The sequence below is a fragment of the Anolis carolinensis genome, chromosome 2 (assembly GCF_035594765.1).
Source record: "Anolis carolinensis isolate JA03-04 chromosome 2, rAnoCar3.1.pri, whole genome shotgun sequence".
Classification (NCBI taxonomy): Eukaryota; Metazoa; Chordata; class Lepidosauria; order Squamata; family Dactyloidae; genus Anolis; species Anolis carolinensis.
This window is the reverse complement of record NC_085842.1, coordinates 172,337,796-172,363,716: the sequence shown is the minus strand read 5'-3', so window position 1 is coordinate 172,363,716 and position 25,921 is coordinate 172,337,796. Positions and strand designations below refer to the sequence as shown.

Sequence of the window (25,921 nt, the reverse complement as noted above, 5' to 3'; positions counted from 1 at the left end):
AATTACCACGGATCTTGTTCTTGCTCCTCGTTTCCTTGTTGCCTTGAATCAAGCTTTGTGTTTCAAGAATCAAGTTACTTTCTAGCCTTGCTCAAGTTCACGGACTAAAGGACCTTGTCATCTCCCCTCACTTTGCTTGGCAAAGTGAGTGTTTCGGTTATTGGATTACAACTTTGGACCTTAATATTTCATATTGGACATTGTTTCTTGGGACTAATTTTGACCTTTCCTGAAAGGTCTATTTCTGGACTATTTCATACACTTGCTTTTATTAACTTTATATATTCCTTCAATAAAGATATTAGATAGATTCTGGCCTCTGTGTATGGTTATTGGTGCTCTGCAGCCTGGGTTGTGACATTTGGAGGCTTTTAAACAGAGGCTGGATGGCCATCTGTCGGGGGTGTTTGAATGCGATTTTCTGCTTCTTGGCAGGGGGTTGGACTGGATGGCCCATGAGGTCTCTTCCAACTCTACTATTCTATGATTCTATGATTCTAGGGTTGGGATATAATCTCCAATTAAGCAAACTAAAAACAGCACTGGAATGAAACTTCTCCCTGACCAGAGTCTAAGGTCTTCTACTTGTCATAAGAGGCAGAGGTGGCCCTAATGGCCAAGGCTGCATTTCTTCTTCTAGTTACCTGAGATTCCTGCCGTAGGCTACTCTCCTCCCCATCCTTCTCAAGTTCTTCTTTGCTTAGTGATCTGGATACAAACTTGGTTTTGTTCACAGATTCCTCAACCAGCTTCTTTTCCGACTCTTTCATTATTTCCAGTGTCTCTTGTGTTGTGTTGCTGTTAGACATCTTCAGCACAATACACTGTTAGAGATGACACCTGAAGACAATGACAGCAGAAATTGAGGTCAATACAGGTTATTCCTTTTAGCATTATTTGCTATCTGTATCAGGAGGAAAGAATTGACTACAGCTACTGAGACCTCACATCCTGATATAAACACTAAACAATAATTATGGAAATGGTGTAGGAATGGTATTTATCATGACTATTGAAGCAGAAAGCTGTCCTCCTGCTGCAATCCCAATCCTGATTAAGGCCATCTGAATACCAGTTTAAAGCATGAAATTCAACCATTTGTTTTAACCCAACATGGAACTTTGCCTTAACCTCTGTGATCACAAGAAGCAGAGGCAGGTTTCTACTTTATTTATTTTATTTACAATATTTTTTACCTTGCCTTTCTCACCCATAGGGACTCAAGGCAGTTTACTTTGACCAGTTATATCCTTGTTTATATCACGGTACAGGCAGCTCTCGTTACAAACAACATAGATTCTGTTGGTTTTTTTAAGCTGAATTTATATGAAATCAGAACAGGTATATTTTTTCAGTATAACTCCAGCCTATGCTGACTGTGCCCCTGTTCAGAAGATTTCACACTTTCTGAAGTTTGAAAAAAAATTGGCTTGTTGTGGAAACAAGGATTGGTGGTAATGCTTCAGTGTAGATACCTTTTCCCCACAACAACTCTTTTAGGAGTGAATTTCCCTTTCAAGGGGTAGATTTCTCTCATTTCCTGTTGTCTCATTCCAATTCTTAACTGTGAGTTGTTTGTAACTTGGGGACTGACTATAATTTGACAGAGATATTATCTCAGCATTTGTTTAGGGATAGCAATTAGACGAGATGCTCTTCAGAGAAGGGGTTTCAGGCACTTGTTATGCCTGGGGAAGGGTCCACTGTTCTCAGTATCTAAATAACAGCCCTAAGAGAATGTGGTGATTTGGATTTGTGATGTCTTGAGAGCTAACTTCGAAAATCCAGACTCTATAACAACAACTTAGAAGAAGAGCAAGAGGAAAACACAGAGTTTATCAATTTATATGAATTCATAACTACATATGATCTTTCTAATGTCGATGCCCTTGCTTCAGGGAAAAAAAGAAAAACCAGGAAAAGAAAGCTTGAACATTGGGTTAAGCCACGCTAAAAACTAAATAAAGCACATGATTGATTCTGTAGAACTTCAATTAATTTAGGTTGAAAAAGTTGGTGATGAGAGAAGAGCTGATCATATAACTTTAATTTTCGCTTTATTCTCAACCATAAAACATGAAAGTCAACTCAGAATGTGCAGAGAAACACATGCAAAAGTTTACATCCACCTCTGAAACCTAAAAATCCCTTCAACTGCTTATCACCTGCATGGAGACTTCCAAAAACTGTCAGCAAACCCCCCCCCAAAAAAACAAAAAAACTCTCCCCCCCCCCCCCCCAAATACTCAATGTGTACAGTGGCCATTACTAGTCTTTGGTCAAATATTTCAATTGAAAGCAGTTTTACTTCAACAGGAACCACCCAAATGGTCTAGAAATTTTGGTATATATAAAATTCAGAAGCAACAGCAATTGTAGTACCTGGCTTTGTAGCACCCTAGCATGGTATACAATGCAAACCCAATTGTAACTGTAAGTGACAAGCCAGGAGAACACCACAATACAAGCCCATGAGAATGCAGGGGCCTGCACCTACCTAAATCTCTCAGGAGCTGATGTAGAGAACTCTGTCTAGATAACAATTGGGGCACAAAGAAAGGGGAAAACACAATGCTTATCAACTCCCTTTACTAAGCATTTGCCAGAAATCCACAAAAAAACCAGTCTTACGATTTATTGACTGTTGGCCCTGTGTGGGAATTACTAATACATTCACAGGCTAATTCAAAGTAATTTCTCTTTCATTTGTAGTGTTGCAGAGGACTGAGCATGCAGCACTGCTTATTTTACAGCTACTGCCTTAGGAATTAACAATGTGGAATTATCAAATTGCTAACAAGAAATTTGATTTCCAGACAATTACCCAGAAGAAGGGGGAGAGAAAAAATGATAGGTTAACGATTATGCTATTAGCAGAGACTGATGGCAAACTTGGCCCATGTTGTTGTATAACTAATAGAAAAGGCATACCCTTTCATGTGTTGCCATCAGTGGGATGTTTAGTAGGAAAAAATGTGCACTAATATGTGAAATGACAGCTCTAATCCATTTGAATGATTTAGAACAGAAATAACAATTATTATTGTTATTACTATCATTTATTTATACAGTAATTCCTCCATATTTGTGTTTTTGACTTTTGTGGATTTGATCATTCACAGGTTCGATTAAAAAGTTATTTCTAAAAATAAGGATATCTTCTGGGGTGACTCCATACAGGGCCATAGCCAGAAAAAAGATTCGAGGAGGGGGGGGGGGGGTTCAAACATTTTTTTAGAGAATCATGAAGTTCCATAATGCAAAATAGTTTAGAAATCAGGCTCCATAGATAAATTTCAGTGGACACTCATGGGGATTTGGTTAATCAGTTAAAATTCATGAATAAACCAGGTTTTTTAAACCTGAAATTTTTCACCAGGAAGGGGGGGGGGGGCTTGAGCCCCTAACCCCCCCCCCCCCCCCACCACCACCACCACCACCACCACTACAGCCCTGGTTCCAAGATTAATTCTCTCATGTCAGGCTGGAGAGCTCAGGCATTCCTAGAGAGATGTTCCCTTAGGTTTTAAAAAACTTTTTTAAAATTTGCAGTTTTCCACTTTCGTAGTGGCTGTGTGACTAACCTCAGTGAATGTGGAAGGATAATTGTATAGCACAGGGGGCACCCCAAACAGGGGGCAAGTTCATGGTCCCTCAGACTGTTGGAGGGCCAGACTAGAGTTTGTTTTTGTTTGGTTTTTTGTTTTGTTTTTTTTAAAATGCACACTGTACATATCTTATTTTGAGTAAAAAAACAAAACTGGAACAAATACAGTCTCAATGTTAATCATAATCATAATAAAATAATAAATAGGGTTGGAAGAGACCTCTTGGGCCATTTAGTCCAACCTCCTTCTGCCTTTGTGCACCAAAAGCACAAGCAAAGCACCCCTGACAGATGGCCACCCAGCCTCAATGTTTATTATTATTATTATTATTATTTTATTATGACACAGCAAACAAGATAAATATGCTGGATTTCGTTTCACAAAATCACAAGTCAAACACTTCCCAAGTGTCTAGGACTGTGTGATGTATTTTCGGATGATGCGCACAGATCCCAGTAGGGTGGCCTTTTGCAGTTGGCACATCATAATTTTGTCAATGTCTATTGTTTCCAAATGCCGGCTGAGATCTTTTGGCACGGCACCCAGTGTGCCGATCACCACCAGGACCACCTGCACTTATTATTATTATTATGATTAAAACTTATGCCTCAAGTACCACTTCCCAGCAGCAAAGAACTGGTGGGATCACAAACCTGCAAAAGTATTGAAAAATGAGCACCCAAAGATACTGTGGGACTTCCGAATCCAGACTGTCAAAGTTCTGGATCACCACACACCAGACATCACAGTTGTGGAAAAGAAAAAGGTTTGGATCATTGACGAAAAACAACAGGAAAAACTCAGATGCTATCAGGACCTCAAGATTGAACTTCAAAGACTCTGGCAGAAACCAGTGCAGGTGGTCCCAGTGGCGATTGGCACATTGGGTGTCATGCCAAAAGATCTCAGCCGGCATTTGGAAACAAAAGGCATTGACAAAATTACGATCTGCCAACTGCAAAAAACCACCCTACTAGGATCTGCATGCATCATCCCAAAATACATCACACAGTCCTAGACACTTGGGAAGTGTTCGACTTGTGATTTTGTGATACGAAATCCAGCATTTCTATTCTGTTTGCTGTGTCATACTACAATAATAATAATAATAATAATAATAATAATAATAATAATAATAATAATAATAAAAAATCACACAGTCCTAAAACGCTTGGGAAGTGTTTGACTTGTGATTTTGTGATACAAAATCCAGCATATATATCTCATTTGCTGTGTTATAGTGTGTCTTTGTGTCAATAATAATAATAATAATAATAATAATAATAATAATAATAATAAAGAGGGTTGGAAGAGACCCCTTGGGCCATTTAGTCCAACCCCCTTCTGCCTTTGTGCACCAAAAGTACTAGCAAAGCACTCCTTAATAATTAATTATTAATTAAATAATAATTAAAATACCATTATAAACATGCAAAGCTTTAGAAGGCGCACACCAGACGAGGGAGAAGGCGCCTTCCTCGGCAGAGGAGGAGGGAGCCGCAGCTGTGGGGGCGGATAAATGGCTTCAATGGGCCGCATGTAGCCCCTAGGCCATAGTTTGGGAACCCCTGGTATAGCACTGTGCTTTACAAGTGAAAGAACACTAAAACAGTTCCCTTTTCTTATGAATTAGTTGCTCAGTCTTAATGGAGAGCATTATTATTGTTGTTGTTGTTGTTGTTGTTATTCTTATTTCTTACCTGCCTCTCCTTTTGGCTCGAGGTGGGAAAGAAATAAAATAGTAGTGCAATTTCACATTCAAATGTGTATGACAACCTGCGTTGAAACAATGCTGATTCCAGTGCACCATCATGAACCAGAACTCAATTTATTAACACTGTGACTACTGGGGTGTCATGATGCAAGAAGGCAGCCACATTGATCTTATCCCTAGAAAAATAAATGCTGTTAACAGCATCCACAGCATAAGCAGCAGCATCTGGATTACAGGACTTCTTCAGCAGAGACCATCAGGTCCATATTTCTTGCTTTTTTCTATACTGGTTTCTGTTAGCAATATGCAGAATAAAAGAAGTGGACTGTGGGCTCTTCATGAGTATGACCTCAGAACACAGCAAAGACATTTGGAGGATTGGATCACTGGTAGTAAAATTTCAGGTATTGATTTGAATTTTTACAGAGACTGATCTTATCACTACAAACCCAAGGAAATGCCACACCCTCCTCCATGTTTTATGGTGGTTTTTAAGACCTTTGAAGCTAAAGCTTCTCTTAAAATGTATGCCAACATTTCTCTCAACCCCCCCCCCCAAAAAAGATTAAAGAAAGACACCTGAAAAACATACCTTGATAGCTATTCACAAAATTGTGAATGTCAGCTTCCAAACTCTGATAGACTGTTAAAAGGTTCAGAAATGATCCCAAAAGACATGCATCATTATTTGTGTCCAAAGTAAATCTGGAGTCCTTTTAGCTAAGCTTTTTATACGTTGGTTCACAGCATGAATATTAAAAGAATTTGACATGAAGGACATGAAGGAACCTACACAACTGTGGGGAGACATGAAAATTTAAACCCACCTGGAGGACATAAATTCCTTGCAGGGTAGCAATAAGTGACTGGCTATAACAATCCATTAGTGGAACAAGGATGAAGAATTCTTAATTAGATTTTTTTTAGTGTCTCTGAGCACATGCAAAACATTTTTCTGCACATATAAATCCCTACACCCTCTCAGCCTTTCCACTCACAACCAACTAGTGTGGTCTTGACAGGTCAGTGGTACAGCACATACTCTTTCAATCCTTGGCAGAAGCAAGGATGGAGAGAATATTTGAATAAATAAAAAACAAGGAACTGTTTGACTATCCTACAATGCTGTAGAGGAGGATTTCCCTCAAGACGCTTCCTCGTTTCTCCCCAGTCCTTAAACAAATAACTACTCCTTCCCCTCTAGCCTCACCCTTTTCCCATCCCTCCCCAATTCAAGAACGTGTGAGGTCATCCGCTGAGAAGAAATCATAATTTTTGTTTTAACACCCATTTCTGCACCATCATGAACCAGTCAACCAAAACACAGAATGCGAGACCTTCCCAATCTTCCCCCAACTTCTCATCAGCCATCTGATAACATGTTGGGCAGAGGAAAGTTTTGGAACTCACTGCACAAGCTTGTAGTCCTCACCATGCACTTAAGTTAGTTAGATGAGTTAGTTGGTGGGGAAAGGCCCTTCACGTATTGGCCTTTTTATCTGTCTGTCTTCCTTTCTCTCCTCCTATGCCTTGCTGATTAGACTGATACATCTCGGAGGGACACCTCCTTTTCTGATTACACGGCAAACCCCCGAGTCTTCCATTTTATTCTTTGGTTCTTTTCCTGTGAGCATGGAGAGGCAAGATGTCTGCTGTGATTTAGTTAGACAGCCCTATTAACTTTCCTATCTAGGTACAGTAGAGCAGGGGTCCCCAAACTAAGGCCCGGGGCCCACATGCGGCCCATCGAAGTCATTTATCTGGCCCCTGTGGTGGCAGCTCCCGCCTGCTCTGCTGAGGAAGGTGCATGTGGCGCAGCGTAGGAGGGAAAGGTATGCACCTTTCCTGTCTCCTCCCTTGCCTGGTGCGTGCCTTCCAAAGCTTTGCTTGTTTATAATGGTATTTTAATTATTATTTAATTAATAATTAATTATTAAGGGGTGCTTTGCTAGTGCTTTTGGTGCACAAAGGCAAAAGGAGGTTGGACTAAATGGCCCAAGGGGTTATGATTTTACAAATTATGCACCAAAACATCATGTTATACAACACATTTGACAGAAAAAGTAGTTCAATATGCAGTAATGTTATGTTGTAATTACTGTATTTATGAATTTATCACCAAAATATCACGATATATTGAAAACATTGACTACAAAAATGGCTTGGATAATCCAGAAGCTTGGATAAGCGAGGCTTGGATAAGTGAGACTCTACTGTATGTAGTTTTTTGAATAAAGTCTTTCATAACTTTTAAGCTTGACTCTGCTCCTAAATTGCTTAAGCTCAATTGCTCTACTGCTGGCACTAGAAGTTTCTGATTCATTGAACTGCTGCTGCTACTGCTCTTATTGCTGCTTTGCTACTTTTTGATTCTTTTTCCTTTTCAGAAATGACCTCTCTGTCCCCCCAACAGAAAAAGAAGATCACAGAGGATTACAGCTCTCCCCATCCCTCTAGCATCCCTCCTTCATGCTCCTGATGTTATAGAAGAGCAAAGAGAGAACTTCCCTCCATGGTCCTCTCTCACTCCTCCCACATGTCCCTACAAGATATGAAGGGAGGGAGTAGCCAAATGGTAAGAAGCCTCAGCCTTTCCCTGCCCCCAGTGTTGCAAGGGGAAGCCCACACGTTCTGCTATGAGAGGGTTTCTCTCCCTCTTCAAGAACCCTTCAAAAACAGCATAGGTTTAAATGATGTCCAACAGCAGGCAAGAAGTGATTGAATTACTCATTCCCCTTTGCAGGAAGAAATAATTTAGCACACCACATTCCCTAAGCGGAAATCAGCAACCCAAAGTTTGCTCTTGGGAATTAGCAGTTTAAAAGGTCACGCATCTAACAAGTCTATTATTCTACTTTAAGGCTAAGAAAATTAAGTGATGTTTGTCTGTAGTGCACCTAACATATATTTCCAGCAAAGATTCCAGGAGCAATTGAAGGAAACCATACACCACAGAGTCAGGATATCCAACATCACTCGATAAAATGCAAGCGTGAATCTTTTAACACCAAATGTATAGCTCCAACCTTCCCAAACACCTCAAAGAATGTGATCCACTGATGCAGAAAGAGAGGGGGGGAGGGAGTGAGAGGGAGGGATGGGAAGGAAGATGAAGAAAAAATCAAGGAGGGAGAAAATAGAGAAAGAGGTTGGAAAATTCTTCCTTTTATTATCCACGTGCCCAGCAATGTATTAGCAACAAACTTACTAAAAAGTATAGAAAGGATTACTTTGTATCAAATAATGATACATAACGAGAAAATGAAATCAATTAAAATGAGAAGAAAATTGAAAAGATTAATAATTTAATAGGTCCCAGGTAGCAGAAAAGATTCTCCTTCCATCAAAAGATATTAGTCTGACAATTCTTTTCCTGAAACGTGACATCCACACTGGCATCATTTCCAACCAGGGCCATAGCCAGAAAAAAAAATGCGTGGGGAGGGTTGAAACTTTTTTTTAGCGAATCATGAAGAGTACTGTAGTTCCATAATGCAAAATAATTTAGAAATCAGGCTCCATTGATAAACTTTAGTGGACACTCAAGACAGATAAACTTCAGTGGACACTCATGGGAATTTCGTTAACCAATTAAAATTCACGAGTAAACCAGGTTTTTTTAAAAAACTTGAAAAATTTCAGTGAGGGGATAGCCCTGCTTCCAACTAAACCAGTGGTTCCCAACTTTTTTTTGACCAGGACCCACTTGACCAGGGACCACTTTGACCAGGGACCATTTTGACCAGGGACTACTTTTTGGTCAATTTTAGATACAGTTTGGTTATCTGGGGTGTTGATTCAGAAATTCACATTGGCTAGACCACATCAGCTCTAGTTTCTGATACAGAACATATGCTATACAGCAGTCGCCATCTGCTCACCCACATAAAGCCATATTTAATAATCTAGAGCTGATGTGGTCTATCCAATGCAATTTTCTGAATCAGAGCACAAATAACCCCAGGAACAGGCCTAAAAATAAAGACACCACAGCTCTATGGAAAGGAGTGGAAATACAGTAAAGAGGAAAGAAGTTTGCGGACTTGATTTTCATTCTCGCAGCCTACTGCTGGGCTGTGGCCCACAGGTTGGGAACCACTGAACTAAACCAAGGAAGAGCTTCCAACTGCAAGGCTCATGTGTTGCAAACTCCCAAACACTGCATTCAGAGCATTCAGAATTAGTCGGTTACATTGTTTTATTTCTGTCAAGGGATTCTCTGCCCTTTCCAAACTTTGACTTGTGCACCAAAGCCCCATAGTTGATTGAGATGAACTGCCTCTAACCAATTCCATAGACATTTGAAATAGTACAACAGGGCAGAAGGGACAGCACAGTTTACAAAAAGCAGAATTCTAATTTGGGTAAAGAAATGCAATTTTAAGTCGGAAACAACTTGAAAGCACACAACAACGTCTCCAAATAAGCACTAGGCAGCCCCAAACATCTCTAATCTAGATGTCTCAAACATCAGTTCCTATTAACCCTTCCCAGTAGTCATGCTGGGTGGGACCAGTGGGAGTTTAAGACCAAAACATTTAGAGAGGCAAATATTCTCTATTCCTGCCACATGTAATTTTTTCAATGTAGAAAACAATTACATATGTAGTGCTGGTTCATTGGATCATGAACATTTTAAATGTCCCAGATTTTTTAATGACTGGGTAATTATATAACTTAATAATTACTGGATAATGGTAAAAATGCATGGTCTCCACCCTTTTTAGTAGTTTTTAAAGCAAAAGTTAGCCACCTCTCAGGAGAGGCTAGATCTCAATTCCTGCACTGATAAGGCTAGAAGTACTAGACCTTGGAGTCTGTTTTTTAATCCTTTTTCAATGTATTCCAAGGATCTTTTTAAATGTTTACATTTATATTTTTAGTCATGTTTCTGGTAACGTTTTTAATCTGTACTCGTTTATAATAATGTATACACTGCATTGAGTCCCATTATTAAGAGGCAGAATATAAATGAAAAACAAGTTGTTGCTACTGTTGCTGTTACTGCTGTTATTTTGATTTAAAAAGTAATACATTTCCAGCTTTCATCTTGGTGGCAATGTAGCTGAAGGCATTCAAGCAAAATGCTAAGCAGCTCCAGTATCTGAGGAAGATGACTGTTAGCAGCATGCTGGCCTATAGTCACGTACTGCCTCTGTGCTCCTGAATCATCCCCAACCCATCCAGATTATGTCCAAACCACTTTTGATAACAATTCCAACATCGAAATAAGAAAAGTGCCAACAAATAAACATCTAGTCAAAAAACTGACTGCTTTTGTTACAGTTGCCTCATTGTTGCAAGACCCAGACTTGAAATAGTCCCAGTTCAATATTACATATTGTCTCAGCTGAAAGGCAACTAATTCTCACATTGCAAGATATGGGGAGCAATGTCCAAAAATGATTTTTCAACAATTTTACAAATTGAACATTTTCTTCCTTCACATAAGATAAATATTTCAGCCCCATTTTGTTTCTATTGCTTCCATTGATAGGTTAGTTTCTGAAATAAAGTGAAAAGACAGCCATAAATCCCAAAAGCAAGTCTCTAGGCAGTGTGCCATTGCAGAGCAGCAGACCGAGGACACTGGGTTCATCTAAGGTTTTCTCCTCACCGACAGGCAAAGTAGACTAAAAATCACAAATTAAAAGGAGTGGAAAAGATACAGCTCCTCAATCTCACTGCAGCCTGATAGCAAATAGCTTCTTGTTATATCCCATTCTTTCTTAAAGATGCACATGGTTTTTCCTAGGTTGTAGTTGAAGGTTTGAGGGTAAGAGATCTAATGTATGAGTTGTCTGTTCCTCAAAACCTGAGGACTTTGCAGTATGAAAGCTGACAGAAGGATACACATTGACAATTATTAGAAGGCATCTCTTTGACACCTGCAGATAATATTCCTTTATCCTTTTTTGGAGCCCCAGACAGGGGGAGGAATATGTGGTTCTCCAGATGTTGCTAGACTGAAGCTCCCATGGCCCCAACTGCAGTCCAAGAACATTTGGGAAGCCATACAACTTCCACCTCTGGAATGGATGAATAAGCCATCATAGCTTCCCAGAATTCTCAGCAGCTGATATGGGTCTGATCCAGCAAGATGCGCATCATGATTCTGTCTGGTCTGTATCAGTGAGGTAGACTGAAAGCCATTTCACTCTGAATCCATGATTCCCTAACCATAAGCATCCATGTCTTGTGTATCATCTTTTTACTTGACAGATTGGTTACAGCTTAAAGATGTTTTAGTCACCTTTTTACATGTGAGTAATTAGGAGTGATTTATAATCCTGTTTTTTTTTTTTTTTACAGACAGTGGAAAACCCAACCTAAATGGATTTAAAACAAATGCAGGTAACATTTGGTCAAGTAACACATTTCTATTCCAAGCCTGTGTAGAATGTCAATGGAAAGAGTAACACGCTTGGCAATTGCCTAAAACTGGCATGGAAATTTGATGACATATGGCACACTTTGAGAGGGGACGGCTTTCACCATGAATGTCTAAATTGAGCTTCTCCAAGATGATGGTCATTTTTGGCTAAAATCCCCATCATCCTCATGGGAACTTTCTTGACCATGCTGTCTGGTGGAGCAAAAGAAGAGAATCCATGTTCCCAACAGCTGCCTTCCTCTCCTTTTTTTCAAAAAAGGATACGATCAGATTCTGCGACAAATGCCAAGAGACACCCACACCCAGAGACTGACTGCCAGTCCATTTGGTAGGGTGAGCATGCCCACTTAGGTGACACATATCACAGAGATACAGCCAGCTAACAAAGAGCTTCTTGTGCCAATAAAGGCTTTCAACTCTCTCTGTCTACTGTACTGGGTTATTTTGACTCCTTGGCATTATCATAAATAACATTAAGACCCATAACAAACTTGGGGTATTTTATAGGCAAAATCTGTAGGAGAGATGGCTAAATTGCACAAATCATGTTTCTGTTGCATTTAACTTCATGGTAAATCAGCCAGGCTCTGCGGCAAAAGCACATTCATTATATCTGAGAGAAGTTAATGACATACTTGGCATTGCCAGCGTACTGATTTACTTGACAGACTTTCAATTACTTCTGAAGCATTCTCTAACCACTACTTAGAAGTTGGTTTGCAACCATATAAAACAAGACATAGCATAATATGTGACAGAACACATAGTGGCATCAGTCTTAATATGTTTCACAATGAGTGTGTGACAGAGACTTTCCTCAAAGACTAACATTCCCCCCTTAATAAAAACTAGAAAAAAAGGAACATACAAAGTAGATCCAGAAGAAAAAGAAGAAAATTTCTTAAATCTGACAGAACATTCAATGACATTTTGTTCCTCAGACTGACAATAATAAATCATGCAAGCTGGTATTTCCCACCCTAAATCCAACAAGGACTTTCTTCCCAAAGGGATATTCTTATTACATCTCTGGAAGCATGGCCAAAAGAGACAAGACCAGCGAATCTGCACATGATCTGTGGAGCATCAACATCAACAGTACCTGTTCGCTTAGCAACTGCTCCATAGGAAAAGGGAGATAAGGTATTATTTTTCTGCCTCTGCTACCAGCAAGAGCATCTACTTCTGAAAAGGTAAATCTTTCTAAAGAGACAGTATAGGTAAAGGTAAAGGTTTCCCCTGACGTTAAGTCCAGTCATGTCAGACTCTGGGGTGTGGTGCTCATTTCCATTTCCAAGCCGAAGAGCCGGCGTTGTCCGTAGACACCTCCAAGGTCATGTGGCCGACATGACTGCATGAAGCACCATTACCTTCCTGCCAGAGCGGTACCTTTTGATCTACTCACATTGGCATGTTTTCGAACTGCTAGGTTGGCAGGATCTGGAGCTAACAGCGGCCGCTCACGCTGCTCCCGAGGCTTGAACCTGGGACCTTTCAGTCTGCAGCTCAATGCTTAAATGCACTTTGCCACCGGGGCTCCCCAAAGAGACAGTATAGTTAAGTGATAGACTAAACCTCTGGTAGACAAGGGTTCAAATCCCAGTTCAAACCAGACTGGCTGGTTGATCTTGTGCAAATCATATATTTCTCTCAGCCTATGAAAAGGCAATTGCATACATCCTTTGAATATATCCTGCCAAGGAAAACATAGGATAGGGTCACTGTAAGTCAAGAGACAACCACAAATAGTCCAGGGTAAAGAAAAGTGCTTCCCAATCCCATAATCCCTTTCCTGTTCCAGATAAACAGTTCCATCATCAGAACACCAAGCAACTATTATTCACTGTGCTGGGAAATAACTGTCATATCAAAATGACACCTTTCATGAAAAATATATTGCCTTGGTATTTTATCTTTCTATCAACTCTTAATTCCTATCTTCTATAACATAACAGATGAAATTGCAAGAATCTAACTGTGAATGCACTGTTTAATTTTGCATTTATCTGAAAATAATAATGAACTGTTTGAAAAACAAAATATAATTAAATGTGGAGAATGACCTTTTTTTGCTGGAGCACTTGTTCCAATCATCTTCCCTACTGATTCCATCTAGAGGATGCAGCTGAGAAGTCATACTGTTGAGTGTCCCACCAAACCAGAAATTCTATGTACATGGAAACCTATCAAACGAAAAAGAAAATTAACTCCTTCTACTATGCTACCTTTCTATTTCCAGGGAGGATCTGGCATAAATGAACACAATTGGGAGTGCCTCTAAGAAGAAGTACGGTAAATCTACATTTATGAAAAACTGGCAAATATTAGTTTGATTTGTACTGTGTATTTTTAATTGGGGAAATTCAAAGGAAGAGGTTTGGATCTGTGACCTCAAGCAGTCTGTCCCTACCATTGAGAATGTATTGAAAGGTGGTACTCTACTTAGAAATGAATGCAGTCAATACCTTTTAGTATAACAATAAAGGGACAGAACATACTATGCAGGCCACAACTGACTTGCTGATGACTTAAGCCAAGCAAGCAGGGCAATGCACCAACATCATGAGTACTTAGGTTCCTTTTTACCAAGCATGACACAACATATATGTTCTCAAGTACCACAGGTAGTATGTTTCTCTGTACCAGCTTCCAGGGGGAACACAGGCTGAAAGAAGATGCAGTTCAATTCGTATCCTGCTAGCAAACTTCCCATAGGCAACCGAATGACCACTGTGTGAACTGGGTACTGGAACAGACAGACAACATTGGTTCTTCACTACTTCTGCTAAAGAGAAACCTTCTCCTCCTCATTTTGTTTTATTGCTGCTAAATCAGTATGTCATTGGAATAACATTACAGTGATTTTTCAGGGTTGATAGGAGGGGGCTGCTGCCACAAACTATGCAAAGGATTTTAAAGCAAAGAAGCTTTTCATAACACTTAGTTTCAATACTTTTCAGTGAATTACACAACAATAAATTCAGAGTGAAGGTGCAGTTCTGGAAAGAACAGCTATCTCATGGCTTCATTATTTTACATAAATAAGGCAGAACAGCAAACATTTGTCACCTTCATTTCATCTAAATGTGACACACACACATATCCAGCACACACCACTCAGTACCTCTAGCTGAAGCGGTGCATGAGCTGGTAGCTCTGCCTAGTCTTTAGTGACGCAAAAAGCCAATATTTCCTTCCTGCCCCTGGTGGGAGAGAGAGCTGATGGGAACGATTCTATACATTCCTCGTTCACAAGAGGCTTGTCAGTGTGTTTACAGCTATCAAACATACAATGAATAACCTCTGGATTATTCCTCCAAGCACTCAAATTAAAAGCAGTAGCACTGTATGTTCCGCCGAAGCTTCTCATTAAAGGGAAGGAAAAGACTCCTTCACAGAAGGTTTTCCTTTTTGTGTGAATGAATCAGCTTTTGCTCCCTCAGGACAAGTGTGGGAGGGAATGAGGAGGTGGATGACATGATCCACTGTGGCAAACAGGACTTGCAGAGAAAGCAGAGGCTCACACGGCTCAGGAGGAAGAAGGAAGTGGGCAACTAGGACAGACAAGCAATGCCAATCACTTTCCCCATGAAAATAAGACAAATTACGTAGATAGAGCATCAGGGAAGACACCAACGAAAATCTGGGTCAGGGAAAAAGGGGGGGGGGGATACTAGGAGCAGCAGAGAAAAGTTGTTGATTTTTCAGTTTACTTTGAAAAGCTCAAGAAATACGTCAGCACAGATTGCCAGCCACCTCCCCCCCCCCCCCCAAAGTGTCTTCCACTGCACTTGAATTAGGGAGGGAGGCAGAGAAAATGCCTATCATCTTAGGTTTTATAGTTGCCACGAAGTCAATGGAACCCCCTTCTCGGTTTCCAGACTCCCTCTGTTGCATCTGTAGCTCTTTGTTGAATAGCATGCTGAGCACATTTTCACTGAGTTTTCTTCACAAGATTCATTCAGATGGTGTTTGCCTTTGTGTTCCTCTGAAGCTATGATAGTATGAAGTGAGTGTCCATAGCTGAGAAGTTATTTGAACCACGGTCTCAGGAGTTGTCCAAATGCTAAAATGATCAAGTTACCATTCTTAGTTACCAATGACCAACTTATATTTAGGAGACATCTGTGTAACTAGAAGCAGGCTGTGGTGTTTAGAAATAATGGTGCAGAAGCAGAGGTGAGCTTTAAAGAAGATGACGATGTGGATGACTTTATGCCCTGACTGTGGACTTCCTAGAACATCTAATGCTGGGAACAAAATGATTGATTCACATGGATTTGTTGTTTCATTCCGCAAGGCAACTGTTAGTTTCTTTCAATGCCTCAAGGAGAACTCCATTCTAAGAGACTACAGATGTTTCTGAAGTGACCTTAACATTTATGTGAATGTTGGGCCAAATCAGATGTGATTGGGGTTGACGTAAGTTAGAAATGGCTTGAAAGCACACAACAACAACAACAACAACAACAACAACAACAGTGGCAATCTCCTAGTAAGATACACTTCCCTAAAATGACAATTGCTGTGAATCAGAATTAAAATAATGTAGAAAGAAGGAAATAATTTACACTATGGCCAAATAGTGTGTGCCTTTCTTCCCAAACCAAAGTCTCCCTAAACCAATATCTATCAACCACTGTGTGATCCAAACTAGACCTCAATGCTCAAAACTAAGCAGATAACATGAAAGATGCATGCTGTTATTCTCAGAGTCTAGTAATGGTTTTCAATAAATTGCTATTGTTCTGCAAGATAACATATCTCCTGGATCAGAGAAATCATTGCTGGCCCACTCATCTGGATGGAAGCTCCCTTGGGTCCGCATTGTGGAGAAAGATGGGGTAGAAATACCCTAAATAAATAAATAAATGTTTAGCGATTGATTTAACACATCTGTAAGAACAGTTGTTTTACCTTCCAGCTGAAGAGAAAATAGTGACATTAAAATCACATTCCTTCTTCTGTTCTAAAGAACCATGAAAGTAAAAGAAGCAGTAACCACTGAATAAAATGCTACTATTTGCTCTGAAATACAAAGTGGAGAAGTCATACTCTTCAATAAGCCTTGAGGATGAAAGGAAATGGCAATTTTAAAAGTTGATTTGGGCTGCAAAATGCAAAGCCTTTCTCAACATCTGTTCAGCCAAAGAAGGAGTAGGTAAGCACATAATTTCTGTTTCACTTTTTTCCAAACCAAAATTCTCAGTAGCATGAGGTAGAAAGCTCATAGACCATAGCAACCTTCTCCTGCTACCTCAAGTATTTCTGTTGTTCAACTCAACACAACATTCTGGCATTAATGTCACATCTTACTGAATTAGTACACCCTGCAAGGTTAAATGACAATGTTCTTATCTTCTATTTGCTCATTGGCCTCTAGGTCAGCCAATCTGAATCATGCCTCCATAGCAACAGGCTATATTGCTATGAGCAAAAAGACAAGAAGTTTTTAAAAATCATCATCATCTATGTTCCTAAGCTTTTTAAAAAAAAAAATCCAAGAAAATGCTGCACATATTTGTCGTGCAATGAAGTTTCAAAATTAGAAGGAAGCTTCTCTTGTCAAAACTCCCAGACACAGAACACATGCATCCAAATATAAGGCAACAGAAAACATGGTTTCTGCTGGCAAAAACCTGGTAAATTGTATATTCGAGGGGTAGAGTAAAATACTGGGATGGGTTGGGGGGAGGCGGGTAGGTGAAAGCAGTCTGCAGACAACAAATATAGACTTTTAATTGCTCAGAGTAATTAATGAACTTCACCCAAAAATATCATTTCGCTGATTTTTTCCTAAGTGCAAACGAGTTCCATAGCTGGTATCTTCTGCAATTCCTTCATCTGGCTAAAAACCAGCAATGGCGCAACAAATACCACTCTACAGCTATCAATATAAGGCTTGCAGTGGACTTGAATCTTGACACTCCATTACAAGTTGCAATATCTAGAGAAACAGGTAGTTTTTGCCATTGGATAGAAATAGAAATCTGCATGTTCTGAAGCCCACTTGCCACAATTGTCGAAACCAGTGGTCACTATCCACCACTGTGCACTGTTCAATACACATTGCTATCCTCAACTGCAAGCTGCATTTGTAATACAGGCATTATATTAAGCATTATGAAAGTACGTGGCACTCTAGATGTCACTGAATTGAAACTTTAAGCATTCCTTATTATTGATTAATATGACCATATCTGAAAGGCTACACATTCTTCACTCCTGCATTATATGTTACAATAGGGGTGGGGGATATTGCCTGAATTGCTAAACCCCATCCTGACTATAACATGTAATGCAGGTTTCAGATCCAATATATTCTAAGCAGCTAAGCAGAGTCAGGACTGGTTAGTAAGGAAAATCAGGGGCTGTACATAACTTCAAGACACAAACACATACAGGGATGGGGATATGTTAACCCCCCCCCCCCCTCCAGCTTTAAGCAAGGAATGAACTGTAAAGCTTCCAGGCTATGCTCTTTTCACATATTGTTCTACACAATTTCTCTCCTGCAGGAGATCTGCAGAGGGAAGTGGACATGTACTAAGGAGTCTTACTGCTCAGTTGGATATGAAAACAATGCAGTTTGTAACACAGGTCTGATGTCTGTTAAATGGCCACGGTAAGTTGAAGAGAAATCAGATTGACTAAAAGGTAATGGTGAAGGCCCTAAGGCAGTCCAGCAATGGAAGATAACGAGAGTGAGTTTCTTCAGGAAAGGAATTTCAGAAAGAAACTTTTGTAAGGGATTCTAGACATGAACCCTGTAAAGTGCCAATGAAGAATAGAAATAGATAAAAGAATATTGAGACAAAGCATTATTAATTGATATCCAACTACTTTGCTTGAGCAATGTTCCCACAATTCAGACAATCTCATTTGTGTTTTAGTATGCTTTGCTTCAAGAAAAATATGGGTCTTTCCCCATATTAGTAAGTTGATCACGTCTGCAATGAGAGTGCATCCCCTGCTCTACTCCAGATGACAGGGGCCTTTATAGTCACACTATTCATTCAATCACCTAACTAACATTAGAACATTAGAAAACAACAAAAATATTTTCTCTAGGGAGCTTCCGTGACACAGCGGGTTAAACTGCTGAGCTATGGAACTTGATGACCAAAAGGTCGGTGGTTCGAAACCAGGAAACGGGGTGAGTTCCTGCTGTTAGCCCCAGCTTCTGCCAACCTAACAGTTCAAAAACATGTGAACGTGAGTAGATCAATAGGTACTGCTCTGGCGGGAAGGTAACAGTGCTCCATGCAATCATGCCGGTCACATGACCTTGGAGGTATCTACGGACAACGCCGGCTCTTCAGCTTAGAAATGGAGATGAGCACCAACCCCATAATTGGACACGACTGGACTTAATGTCAGGGGAAAACCTAATCTTTTCTCTATGGTTCCTATTTCAATCAGATTAGAAATTACATACAACAGCTGTTTTTCCATCTGTTATGATCCTCAAAAGGATTAAAAAACTGGTAAAGTTGACTGTCCAGGTATGTGCAAAAACCCGAGGATGGGTGGCTGGTTCTTTTGCTAGTTGTTGCTATGTGAGGGTGCAGGTGTTTTATCAGAATCTTAGAGCTGCTACTACCATGGGAGAAGAAGGTTTGAAATGTCAACGGCTTCTCACGATTGCTTGCCCATGTTCTAAAATCAATTTTTCTGAGTTTTTAAAAAGTTTCTCAGGACAAAAAAAGAAGGATAGAAGGATAGAAAACATTGCAACAACAACAACAACAACTATTTATTGATTAGCCAGTTGGCCTTATCAAGCACAGACAATACAAACATGAAATACAACATACATCTGGTACACTTAAAATAAAATAAAAATATACAGGTATTTGCCAGCTTGGTGCCAATGTAGCTTAGCCATAGATGTATGCATCAACTATCCTCATCTCCCCTACACTGCACCCCAATCTGATCTATGTATTTCAATCTCCTTTTAGCAGCTTTAAGCAAATACAGGGCCACTTTTGTTGTCACAATGGGGTTATAACTGGCCAATAAAAATGTAGTTTTGGCTGCTATGTCCCAGCTTGTTTTATTACAAATAAAAGGCCATAAGTATTGTTTCCTTTCTTTTTCGTATAAGTTACAATTATGCAAAGTGTGGTTCAAATTTTCGACTTCAGGGGCGCCACAAATACATAATCTTTCTTCATATGGGATGTGGTTGAATCTGCCATATCTCTCCATGGACTCCCTTTGTTCGTGCAAAACTGCCTGCACTCTCCTTCAAGCCCATGTGCCTTTGTCCCCCTACTGCAATGGCCTTACCAGCAGCAGACGGGGAAAAAATTGTAAAACTGCTGTGATGGGGGTTTGGGCATCATTCTCATCGAACACTGGATCATTCACCGGGAGTTCAGGTTAACTTGAAGACTTAAGGTACCAGCTAGCCTCGACATGAGGTCTCTGAAGGCTCTGACATCATCCTCTGGGGAAGGAGAATTGGAGTGGGTTATCTTTGGAGAGGGAAGGCACATAGCATTGGTGGAGGAGGTTGGACATTGTGGTCCTACTTTTCTTTGTCTAGCTTAGGTTCATGTGCAGCAGGCTCTGAGGTTATCAGAGTGTGAGGGCAGGAACTTGTGTATGTTATGTCTATGTCTATGTGTTTCTGGCATTCTGGGCACTCATGAGCGGTGTGATTTGTGTCAACAGAGATCAATGACTTCAACAGCCACGAGACCATAGAAGCTCTGCTGGAGCAATGAGAGAATAAACTGATCTGGCCTTAGCAGTTCTACGAAGCCTGGTAGATGGAGTTTCTGGAGCAGTAGAGGAGGAAGGATCTTTTAGGATGGTCTCATAGAGGGCTGCTTTCAGGTGTTGCTCCCTTTTTTCCCCGACTGCTGGTGTGATGGTCTGGCAAATCTTGCAGGCCAAGGCCACATGTGCCTCACCAAGGCAGACTAAGCAGCAGAAATATGTGCAATGAAGAATTGACATTGGACTGACTTTGGAATGACACTTTCAGATTGTGTGATTTTAACTGTGATGTTTTAATCTGTTTTTCACTCGGGAAGTTGTAAATGCTATGGGTTTGACCATTTTCAACACTATGTTCATTGTTGTATTGTATGTTGCAAACCGCTTTGGGTCCCCTAGGGGAGGAAGGTGGTATATAAATGATGTAAATAAATGGCCATCGTTGTTAGGCATTTTGGTATTACAGCTTGTGCATTGTTTAAACCATGTGGATAACATTGCAGCATGCATCTCAGGATCTGGATAGATAGGAATTTTGAGAGACCCGCAGGAGCACAAAAGAGAGAGAGTCCTAATCTTTTTAATACTGTTTTTCTTAATACTGGCAACAGCAGATTCCCAGATGAGTTTAGTGATTACACCTTATTTTATTTTTTAGTTATTTAATGTTTCTTTTACTTAAGTGATATTTGTCTTTACTGTTCGAATATCTGATGTAAAATCATACTATTTATTTTTGACATTAATACTGAAATCTGAAATATATACAGAGAGTCTTTATTAGCAGGGCTGGATGGAAGCCCCAATAGCAGAAAGATTGGGTACTAAAGACTGTCTAACCTAATTACTGAAAAGGACTATCAAATTAAAGCAGTGGAGCTAAACCTAGCAATGCTATTGAGCGAAGGTTCTTTCTCTTGCTACTGACATGGCAGAAAGAAAAGAACCAAGGCAATGGTGGCACCCACCCATTATATTCCATTGGGATGGTGGGCGGAGCTACCACCAAAAAGTATTTTGAGAGCTCTAGAAGAACCCACTGGTAGGCATTCACAGAGACAATGAAGAAGCCCCCCCCCTCACACACACACACACACACCATTGGCAAGTAGGGACACTTACTGAGTAGCTAGGTTACTCAAACTATTTCAGAAAATTTATGATACCCATCAAGCAAATCACACAGTACAAAGGGAACAAGGGTTGTGCAGCTTTCCATGGTTGGTTAAACTGAAACATTTCTCAAAATTACAATCACGGAAACACTCCTCAAAATTTTTAAAGTGTCACTAACTTCTGGGAGCCAGAAAGGAATGTCTCCCCAAGAGATATTACATCATGTCACATACATTACTATGTATTGATTTCAGAGCATCAAAGTGGTTTGCAAACCTTGAGAACCTCATGCTAGGCTTTTTCAAGAACCCACTCCAGTCAATGGTCAGTCTAATCATCTAAAGGGAAGATGAGTAATGGGGCTCTCAACACCCAAAAAATTTTTTCTTGCAACTTTGAAATCAATATCTAAATTAGATTTCATCTTTGGTCTGAACTGAACTGATTCAGTATGCAACCTTTTGGCTATTTGGATCCTATGCTTGATTCTCTGTCTCTCAAGCCAGACAACTTAAATATGTGTAAGCTACTGTTGGGAGTCACATTTATAAAGAAAATACACACAGTGAATCATTCCCTGCCCTTTAAAAACTGTGAACCACTACTAAGAATCATTGGATATAATAGACAACTTTTTGGGATTTCTTTTCCCTCCAGACTGAACTCTTTAAAATGTTTAAAACTTATCCTACATTTTGGGGGGTTTCTTCAATGCACAAAGATTCAAAACTACTTCTAATATATTACAGTTGAACGAAGCATGGCTTTTATCTGGCTATTACAGGAACATCTTGCATGTATCGTTGCACCAACAACATATTGTTGCAGAAGAGACTTTACTTTGGCTCAACAAACAGTTCACACTCAGTTCAACAACAGTTCCCGGAGCGGCTGTTAGAATGGTAATAGCTTGAATGACCAAAGAGAAACCACACACCATTACTATTGAATAGATCTTCTGACACCCAGTTGCAATATATATCTTCTAATTAGCACTGCAAATAGCAACTATATGTTGACAGTTAGTTTAAACTATTATTTCTTGTGGGTATCTATCTATCTCTCTATATGTCTTTAACCCAGTTGCTGACTTACAGATTTTGATAAGGTTTTCTTAGGCAAGAAGTACTCTGAATAGTTTTGCTAGTTCAATCCTACAATACCTAGCAGAGTTGACTAGGGCAGACTCTACTTAATTTACAAGATCAGATGGGCTCAGGTTATATTCTTGTTCTTTGCACATGTGAAATAATGAGGAATCTTGATTTGGGCCCATACATTGACTGAGACACATGCATTTGGAAGACACCAGTAGAAGCATCATGCCAAAGTGCAGTATGCAATCTCCTAACAGAAAAGTTTCCTGTTACATGTGAAAAAAGGAACAACAGAGAGATCTAGGTGCAGGATTTAAGAGGACGTCTTAAATGGACATCCTCTGTCTATCATGGTACAACTATGGAAGTAATGTTTGTGGAATTGTACTTATCTATGTCAAATGGTAAATGAACTTCTGAAATTGTAGTACTTTTATTCTATTTCAACTACCAAGATTCAAGGCATTGGGATCCTGTGGTTTGTAGTTTGGTGATGCACTAGATCTCTCTGGTTGAGAAGTCTAAATGCCTCTCCCAGGATTCCACTGTATGAAATCATGGCATTTAAGGTGAAATACTCAAATAATAATAATAATAATAATAATTATTATTATTATTATTATTATTATTATTATTATTATTATTATTATGTTTATTTATATCCTACTTTTTCTATTCATACGTAGACTCAAAAGCGGCTCACAACTAAAAGCTTTGCAATACAACTTAAAATATACAAATATACAAGTATTAAAACAGTATTAAACATCAGCAAAAGAATATAAAATCATAGCAGCCCCTGACGATCTTAAAAAACATCCTTCTTCGAACACCTGCCTGAATAAAAAGGTTTTAGCCTGCCACCAAAAGGACAGCAGGGAAGGGGCCTTTCTGGCTTCCCTGGGCAGGGAGTTCCAAAATTCGAGGGGCAGCCACCAAGAAGGTCCTTTCGCTTGTTCCCATCAATGAAGCTTGAGATGGAGGTGGGACTGAAAGAAGGGCCTCTCCTGAAGATCTCAGGGCCCAGGCAGGTTCGTACAAGAGCGAATGTAGTGCAAATGGGTCCGTAGTCTAGAAACACAGTAGAATTATGTAGTATAGCAGACAGGACCATAATAAAATACAAATGGAAACAGGAAGACATTTTAATTCTTTTTTATGCTGAAAAAATACAGGCAAGGAATGAGCACAGCATGAGAAAAGGTTCCAATCAGTTCCTTGTTGTACCTTTCTGCTTGCACTCAATGGAGTGGGAGAAACACAAAACGTGATATCCATTTTCCTGTGGAGTGGAGCAGTTCACTGTAGACTCATTTCTATAGCAGGCATAGATTATACAAATCCTTCTCTATCATGAAACCATTCAATTATATCATTAGAAAGGGAAGGCAGTAGACACTTTGGTCCATGTCTTGTTTCATGGTCACTTACAATATTGTTGGGAAAACAGATAAATTAAGAAGGATCTGAAAGAAAGATCTGAAAGAACCCCAGCTCTCCTTCTTCTATTTGAATCACTGTCTATACCCCCCAAAAATCACATAAAGAAGGTATTATTAGGTCCCCTGTGTGCACTTAAATTAATGAATGGAGAAGGAAAAAGGAACATTGGCAAGAACCAAAGGAAACATAAATATGCAGCAGGAATCAAAGGTCAGTAATGCAACCGCTTCTTCAACACTGTTTGCGGAGGGGGGGGGGAGAGCAATTTCTTTTTTCCAATGTGCCAGGGTCTAGTACCACACTTGTATTTATTGACTACAGTTGAGTTTCTCTCTTTGGAAATCACCAAAGCTGTAAGCTGGTGGCTTGTATTCTGCTCCATAGACCACTACTCTGTTTCAGTTTCAATAGGACAGAATCCCCTTTCCTGGAATACAAAAATATATTAAACATAATAGATGGCAATACCAATGGGCTCTGTCAGAGAATCAATTTGCTCCAGTCAGTGCAATTTCAGTGAATTCTACTTGTAACAATACATTTTCCAATGACCCACATTTTTGGCAGCTAAAGAGATTTATCATTTTGTGATGGGCAACCATAAACCTCAAGGTATCCTCATTTCAAGCCCTGTCAAGAGTACATATATTATCATCAGCTGTCTGGGAGTCCAGGAATAGTATCCTGGGGAACATGAGGACAAAAATGCATGAAGCTGTCTTTGGACTGTGTTCCTAGTGCTGCTGACCCTCCATAATTCCCCCAGCTTGCCACTTAGATAAAAGGGGATCACTATTAGCCCTAGGCAGTGAAACAGAATGTCCTACATCAGCCTCTCCCCAATCAGATGTCATCCAGATGTGCTGAATTACAGCTAAAGTCTGGGTCATTTTTAAACGGCCAGCTCAAGAGAAATTACTCAACACCTTCAAATCCTCCGTCACAGTGGTTCTCGACCTGTGGGTCCCCAGGTGTTTTGGCCTATAACTCCCAGAAATCCCAGCCAGTTTACTAGGTGTTAGGATTTCTGGGAATTGAAAGCCAAAACATCTGGGACCCCACAGCACTGTTCCATCAGAATAGATTTTCATGTGACAAAGAGAGAAGCAAGCCAAGATCAAGTACAATAACATTTATGTCCTCTTGAAGTCACTTAGATAGAAAACTATTATGATATGTTATGGGCCCGACTGAATATCAAAATTAATCGTTTAGGGCCAGGCTGATTTTGTTACCCTCCAAGTCAGTTGTTTGTACTAAAAAACTGGGCTTTGAGAGAGGGGGGGGGGGGAATTATAGGAGAAAAAACTGTTCAAAATGTTGCTTTATGTGCAATCCTTTCATAAAACAGGCACATGATGCAAAACAGTATTCAAAAAAATACTTTAAATCTCATATAAGTTTGCCCAGTGGGGAGAAATCTTCATGTTTCCCATGTAAGAATGAGATAAGTGGATATCCCTCCTTACGCAATAATTCTTCCAGATCTACTCAACTGAGGCATAGATTTCTGGGCAGCAATGTCATACTTGACAGTATCCACCATTTTGTATTAAAGGTATACTTCATTCTCATCAAATCCTATGCTACTGGGAATGGTAGAAGAGAAGGAAAAGGCTTACTAGTGATCTCTAGTGGATACAGAGAATTGACAGCCACCAAACTGAACTAATTATGGAATTTTCCTTTGAGGAAGGTATACCCAGGTTAGATTCCACCATACCAAATGCAACCAAGTAACCATTAATTATGGTTTCCTGGTCTTAATCACCAAACCTGTTCCCATTTTTGAAATCCTGAACATGAAAAAAGTACATTG

At 39.8% G+C, this 25,921-nt stretch overlaps 1 protein-coding gene across 13 annotated transcripts in view; it reads right to left on the bottom strand.

The window, feature by feature from the left end:
- Positions 1-25,921, bottom strand: part of r3hdm2 (R3H domain containing 2) — a 200,217-nt gene that overhangs the window by 91,526 nt on the left and 82,770 nt on the right. For 11 of the 13 annotated variants that reach the window (XM_016995229.2, XM_062971105.1, XM_016995231.2 and 8 more), the window contains exon 2: positions 645-840. In XM_016995229.2, coding sequence (XP_016850718.1) covers positions 645-809 — 165 coding nt within the window. In that variant the 5' untranslated portion in view covers positions 810-840. Of the gene's footprint in view, positions 1-644; positions 841-13,779; positions 13,900-25,921 lie in introns of all 13 variants that reach the window. The other 2 variants (XM_008115075.3, XM_062971106.1) reach the window with 1 other exon arrangement.